The sequence below is a fragment of the Sinocyclocheilus rhinocerous genome, unplaced genomic scaffold (genome assembly GCF_001515625.1).
Source record: "Sinocyclocheilus rhinocerous isolate Xijiao unplaced genomic scaffold, SAMN03320098_v1.1 scaffold106, whole genome shotgun sequence".
NCBI classification, from domain to species: domain Eukaryota; kingdom Metazoa; phylum Chordata; class Actinopteri; order Cypriniformes; family Cyprinidae; genus Sinocyclocheilus; species Sinocyclocheilus rhinocerous.
Genome location: NW_015633181.1, coordinates 743,471 through 750,384, shown reverse-complemented (window position 1 = coordinate 750,384; position 6,914 = coordinate 743,471). Strand labels below are relative to the sequence as shown.

Genomic DNA, 6,914 nt, shown 5'->3' with positions numbered 1-6,914 from the left:
ATAATAATAATAATAATAATAATAATTATTATTATTATATTAAAATATTTGGTTTAATATAAACTAATTAAAAATAAATTTAAATAAATAGGAATTGTTATTAATATAATAAATTAATAATATATTTTATAATAAAGTAAATTCTAATAATACTAATACAATAAATAAACCTTTTAATTTAGAATATAAACTAAATAAATAGTTTATTAATTTATTATTATTATATAAGAATTAAATAATTACAATGGATTTCATTAAATATTATTATTACTATTATAGACCGAAGTTGGCCCAGGCTCACCTTTCCACAAACCACGAAACCCCTCTTCCTTTGCAATGGTCCGATATGCATCCATAGTACCATGGTAACGTTTACTGGCCCCGGCGCTGATCTGAGCCTGAAATCGTACCTTCACCACATCGGTGGGTTGGGCCAAAGCCACTGCCATGGCTCCAGTCGTACAGCCAGCCATCAGCCGACTGCCAATCCCAACATCTAAGGAAAACAATGCATTGAATGGTGTTAATATGAGAGGTCTTACATAAATAGTTTCCAATCATTCCTGCATACAAGCGTTTGACAACTTACGATCTGAGCCTTTGGTGTAGAACTGCTTGACGGAATCGTAGAGGCCAATGCGTACAGAGGCAAAGCTCATCTGACGCTGCAGTCCTGCAACCAGCCCGCTGTAGAGACTGCGCGGCCCCTCAACACGCACCATGGTGCTGATCGTGCCAAACACTCCACGATATTTCACCGGACCATGGCCTGTGTTCGCGGGACTTTTGGTCTCCCCCTGAATCTGTACAGAACAAAAGGTGGATGGAGAAACTTTACAGAATCACAGCGGAGGGAAGCAGCATCTTCAGCTTAAAAGGGTCCATAGTGATCCTGGGTCAGCAAGGACAATCATCAAGGCCTGGACCTGCTTACGTTGCTAGTGTAAAGAGAGTCAAGAGAAATAGATAAAGCTGATGTCAGTATGAGTGTGACTTTAAACATTCCACCTGAAATGAAAGGTTAGTTTGTTATTGTTGCTGCGAGTTGATCTGGGTCAAGTAGTCACGTGCGTCTGTTGTTTCCAGACTCAACCGCTGGCTCAGCTGTCACTCGAGCAAAAAAAAACAACAAAAAAAAAACACTGTCTTTTAAACGAAGTACTCCAATTCCACACAACAAAGACTCACCTGAAGTCTAACTTTTGCAGTGTCCAGTGGAAATGTGAAGAGGTCTGCAATGCAGGCTGCAGTTCCTGCACCAATAAACTTCACAGTGGCTGTAGGAGGCACATCACCAGCTCTGAATCCAACCATGTTTATTTGCAGTCGGAATCACAGGAGCGTAAAGGTGAAACGGAATGCGTTGAAAACCAATGAAGTGAACACAAGATAGGTGAACTATACCCTAACCTGGATTTAGGAAGACACATAATGGATTACTTTCTTTTAGAAGTTTATGATATGCATTTAAAACCTTAAACCTGTTTTATTGTGCAAATTTAAGCCATTTGGGGTGGGCCAATGGATGTGCTTAATTTAGGTGTAAAGGCTCTCTGACAATCAACAGACAAAAAAGGAACATCATGTTCTCTCTAACATGCTAATCTATATGCTGACGTCATCATCCTGTTTACATCTGGGGCGGCTTTGTTGACTTTCTACCTCACAAAGGAGCTTCAATAAAGGAAGTGCGGATACACACAAAACGCGAGATTATGTAATACTGGCATAATATTACATCAACTGTATTAACCTTATTTATTAAAACAAATGAATAAACGCTTTTGGAAAACTTTTTACCAACCGGTTTGGATGAGAACTTCAAGGTTCTCTGAAAGTATCTCTCTGGTTGAAATGACTTTCAACTTGAATTTTGTTGCCGCGTTCTTCCATAGAGAAACGATTAGAACCCGTACAAATCAAAAACATACTCCAAAGTCTGAAAGACAAGAATATTTCCGTGTTACATGCATATCAGCATCACTTGAAATAATCAAAGAAAACACATTCGCAAGTAACGGAGAAAGTCTATTCGCAGTATGTAAAGTCACAATACTCACCTTAAACAAAAATGTATTGTGTCTACGAATAAAAGTGTTTATAGTAGGGAAAAAGAACTTCCTCAGAAAGCAGCCGGTTACAGTCCGCAGGTGCTCTGTTCTGTTCTGAACGCTGCGGCGACCCTCTTTACGCATTCGAGGGAGTCACGTGACACGCGTGACGCGTCATTCAGCGCATAAATTAACGCCTCTGTTGTTTTCACTGATAAAACCCGTTTTCCAAAGTTTAACTTAAATTGTTTTTTGGTTTAGGTGATTGAACTAGAAATAATGTTTAAAAAAACGGTAAATGCTGTTAAACGTTCACACACTGGTGCAAAATTAAATATGAAGTTTCGAGTCAAAATACTATTACACAATTGTGTATTTTCTCTTGATCAAACCAGTTAAGCATTCGATAAATAGATTTTTGGTGTTTCCTATATTGCTCTGTGTTTTAGAATTCTTTACTGTTTAAAATGATCTGAATGGCAAGTTCCTATTGTGACAACATGTAATGACAACATGCCAAGACTTTGAGGTATGTGCTTATACACATATCAAATTGTGTATGACTTTTGATATGACTTTTTCAAACAGAAATCTACCCTCAGAAATATTCGTTGGAGTAAGTGTGACAACTAGCCCCAGTCTCCCCTATTTGACTGAAACGCTGAGTCATTCTGAATTAGTAGGCTATGTGTAGTTGCACATATGTTATTCATAAAGAGGACTTTCAGTTCTCCCTCTTTTAAAGACACATTCCCTGGATTTGCTTCTTCACATGGATTTATATTGATATAATACTCTCATAGCTGTGTTTTTCATCAGATAGCCTAAGAACCAAAAGCATTTAAACTACATACCTGAACCAAACTTCCCATCACCATATCAAGAAGATAGGGCTGCTGTTTAAGTTTCACTTAGATAAAACAACTGTACTTGAGAATGTACATCTTCAAGGCAAAACAACATAATTGTGTTCACCTGACACATGGGTTAAAACCACACAGTGACACACATGCTTCATGAACTACACACTGCTGCTTATTATTGTCTTCAGAGAGCGTCAGGCATCACTTCTATCACACTTCCTGGGTATCCTGAAACATGTGAGTGCTTTTTGTCACTCACACTTCACAGATTTGCATTTGTCTTATTGTTAATGTGGCATATGCCCTTCCTCTTTTCATCAAGTAAACTTCACAGCTCCGTTCTAACTAAGTTTTTGTTTGTCTGTCTTTTATAGCTAATCAAGAGAGCGCAAAAAGCAGTTTGAAGCCACTTTCTGAACTTTTGTCATGTGAAAGCCATTTGTATTTTAAGCTTCCTTCTGGGTGTCGGGCTCTCAGTTGATTTGATCATTGACTGATGAAAAGACTCTAGGGTCCTGGGGAGTCAAACACATGTGATCTAAATGAGTTGCATGTACCTGATTTGATACTTAAAACAATTTAGAACTCATTAATGGAAACAGATATATCATAAAAAGCTCTATTTTCCAACAATGTACAGTTTATAGTATAAATATGTATTCATTCATTATGCTATGGACCCGTTTTCTTGACATATTTAAAAGTATATACATAAAAAATGGACATACAGTATATCCTCGCAATTGATAATACCACCTCTCTCAGTGTCCAATGACGTTGAGACTAAGACAAAAATGTGCATTTTGCTTTCTCAGCCATACGTCTCGTGATTTTTGGCAACTCGTCTTTCATTTTTGATGAGCTTGACCTTTGGCCTTAAAAAGTTGCAGCCTTTTTCAGTGATAAGACTTAACCTGGGAATCCATTTGTTGTCATAACAGAGGACTTGACTTATATTTGCACTCTCTGTTTAATCAAAATCAGAAGATACTGACAATGTCCATTCAGAAAGGTGACTCCCATGAGCACTGAATTCTAGTCAGACCTCTCTTGATTTGCTCGTAGGAAACGAACATCACGATGTTCCAGGATCCTAAGCGCAGGAAGGAGGGCATGAAGCTGTTGGGGAAGATGAAGATGGCAAATTTATGGTACTGAAAATAAGTGTTTACCATGTTGTGTATAAATAATAGTTCACAGCATATTTTTCTTACCCCTTATAGAAAGCCGTTGGTCCCTCTTTGGTCAGCATAGTGAGGGTACAGTTTAGTGCACTGCTGTACTGTCCTGCAGTTGAGTTCATGAAGCGGGTCTTTACCACGTCTACTGGAGATGCCACAATCGTGGTGCAGAATCCAGCTCCAAATGCAGCGGTAAAGTGGCAGGGTAGGTTATCTAATGAGGGCATGTGTGTTAGACAACAATAACATACAAATAACCATAATGAAAGCATAGTGTTCATAGGTTTCATACCTGTCATGAGGTCATATTTTAATATGAGTTCCTTAATGATGTCGTAAGTGACCAGCTCTGCGCAGTTCACAATTGCGTTCCTTGTGATGTTTGGCATGCAGCCTAAAATAGAGAAACAAATACATGTTTATCTCCACCAGAAAAACTCCACTTAGAATGACATGTGAAAGTTGAATTTAAAGGGATAGTGCACCGAAAATCATTTACTCACCCTCATGTTTTCCCAAAACTTTTATTTCTTCTAACAAGAAGATATTTTGTATGTGTATTTTTTATCCATACTATGAAAGTCAGTGGGGTCCACTGTTGCTTTGGACAGTGCTATTTTAGTATTTATTAATATTTTAAATAGGTTTATTTGAACATTTTCAGTTTTAATTTTAGTTCACGTTTCAGTAATTGTATGCGCTTCTGTCATTTTTATTTTTGTTTTTTATATATCTTTTTATTTAGCTTTAGTTTATTTTTCTTTCAGTTTTACTAATATTACCTCTTAAGCTTAAATTTATTTATTTCAGTTAGTTGCCAAGGCAACATTTCAAATTTTCATTAAATTTTTTTATGTAATTTTATTTTATTTTATTTATTTCAATTTCCAAAATCTAATCATTTTAGATTTAGTTAACAATATTGGTTTGGCCCCCCATGACTTACATTGTGTGGGGGAAAAAAACATTTTCAGAAGAAAAAAGAAAGACATACACGTTTGGAATGAGATGAGGGAGTGTAAATTTTTTTTTTTTTGGGGGGTGGGGTCTTAAAAGAACTATGCTTTTAAGAACTCTTGCTCACCCTTCCAAAGCCCCCGAACACCCTCATCACGTGCAATAGTCCGATATGCATCCATTGTGCCGTTGTATCTCTTTAATCCATCAGACTGACGTGCTTGAGCCTGGAAACGCACTTTTACGACATCTGTGGGCTGTGCAAATGCGACAGCCATGGCCCCGGTAGTGCAGCCAGCCAGTAGGCGAGTCACAATGTTTGCTTCTGAGAAGAAGAAAGCAGAGTGTTTGCATCAGTATCAGCACTATCATTTCTGTCTCTATTCCAACCAACAGTCTGATACTCACTCTCAGATCCTCTGGTGTAGAATTGCTTCATTGAGTCATAAAGACCGATACGAACAGATGCAAAGCTCATTTGTCGTTGCAGTCCTGCCACCAGGCCATTGTAGAGACTCCTTGCGCCCTCTGTACGCACCATAGTGGTAATGGTGCCAAATACTCCACGATATTTCACCACAGCTGATCCTGAGGCAGCTGTAGATTCTCCCTGGATCTGAAATAAGACAGATGAATGATCATAATGTGCTTTTTGTGTTGTTTTTGATTGTTTCAGGCACATAAAGTCAATGCAAACACAATTCAAACAACTCTTAATGGGCTCAAAAATTATGTTCTTTATGATAAACTTTTTGCATATATAGCTTACATATTATTATTATTATTATTATTAAAATGATATATATTTTAATAAGTCCTCACCTGAAGTCTCACTTTTGCTGTGTCCAGGGGGAAAGTAACCAGATCAGCAAAACATGCTGCCGTACCAGCACCAAAAAACTTGACAGCAGCAGTTGGTGGCAGGTCAGTAGGTTTGATTCCAACCATTTTTTTCTGTACTTCTGGCAGGATTTTACTTTATTTTTATCTAGAGCTTCTTGTTTTCCCACCTGAGAGAGAATAAGAAGCAGGCCAAAACTGGTTACGAATCATTTTAATTTGGATTCAAGAATTTATATGTTTATTTTAATATAGTTTTCGATTTACCTCAGCAGACTGCTGATTCTAGATCAAGTTTCTTCCAAAGGAATAACTCTCTTGTCTTTTGTTTTAAATGCTTCAACACCTTTGGCCATAGAAAATTGTGACTCAGTGTCCCAAAGCAGCATTCCAGCAGCGCAACACTACAGAGTAACATTTAGGATCAATGCTAATTGTGTGACTTGGTGATTATAGATAAAGCATGACTGTAAAATCAATATTTCTCATAACTTTAGCTGTGAATACCCAGAAACACAAAAATCAGCATACAATATTGTATGAAACACAATAAATTACAGTGTATCTTTCATTACTTAAGCTCTGGGTACCCAGAAACATAGAAATCAGCATACAAAATCGTTTGAAATATAATAAAATACAGTGTGCTCACCAACTTTCTGGTAATATAAAATTGTTAGTCCAAATTGTACTGACAGAAAGAAAAATAATTATTTTCATCCAGGGTTTAATCCAGTGCGTTTTCCACCTGAGTATGGTGGAACCGGTCTGTCAAACCTGAATTTATAGGTGTGTGTGCCGGTTGGAGCCAGTCCCATGTATTCCTTTCATCACACATGAGTCTAATTTTAACTTTGTGTGGCGGAAGAACATGTACACTTGTTTACTAGTTGTCACCGATAGGGTTGTTGTCTGCCCTCCATATCAAATGTACACACATATCAGTAAAAATAATATATTAAATTATTATTTTTGTATTTTTTTTAATGTATTTTTTATGAATAAATTATATATATATGTGT

General features: G+C 37.1%; 2 protein-coding genes across 3 annotated transcripts in view; both read right to left on the bottom strand.

The window, feature by feature from the left end:
• LOC107743456 (mitochondrial uncoupling protein 2-like) overlaps window positions 1-2,198 on the bottom strand; it is a 3,931-nt gene extending 1,733 nt beyond the window's left edge. The window contains exons 1-5 of the mRNA XM_016556678.1: window positions 2,061-2,198; window positions 1,805-1,939; window positions 1,189-1,410; window positions 590-803; window positions 282-496 (exon numbers count right to left, since the gene is read on the bottom strand). Of these exons, the coding sequence (XP_016412164.1) occupies window positions 282-496; window positions 590-803; window positions 1,189-1,314 (555 nt within the window). The 5' untranslated portion in view covers window positions 1,315-1,410; window positions 1,805-1,939; window positions 2,061-2,198. The remainder of the gene's footprint in view (window positions 1-281; window positions 497-589; window positions 804-1,188; window positions 1,411-1,804; window positions 1,940-2,060) is intronic.
• A 1,355-nt stretch (window positions 2,199-3,553) lies between these two features.
• LOC107743402 (mitochondrial uncoupling protein 2-like) lies at window positions 3,554-6,652 on the bottom strand. 2 transcript variants are annotated; one of them, XM_016556612.1, is made up of 8 exons: window positions 6,545-6,652; window positions 6,160-6,296; window positions 5,875-6,062; window positions 5,461-5,668; window positions 5,180-5,377; window positions 4,388-4,489; window positions 4,129-4,309; window positions 3,554-4,033 (listed from the first exon to the last, which is right to left on the bottom strand). In XM_016556612.1, exons 3-8 carry the CDS (start codon window positions 5,998-6,000, stop codon window positions 3,919-3,921), a joined length of 930 nt encoding a protein of 309 aa, XP_016412098.1. In that variant the 5' UTR covers window positions 6,001-6,062; window positions 6,160-6,296; window positions 6,545-6,652; the 3' UTR covers window positions 3,554-3,918. The 2 variants fall into 2 exon arrangements, with proteins under 2 accessions (XP_016412098.1, XP_016412097.1); XM_016556611.1 differs by having other exon boundaries at window positions 6,549-6,652.
• Between the last annotated feature and the right edge of the window lie 262 nt (window positions 6,653-6,914).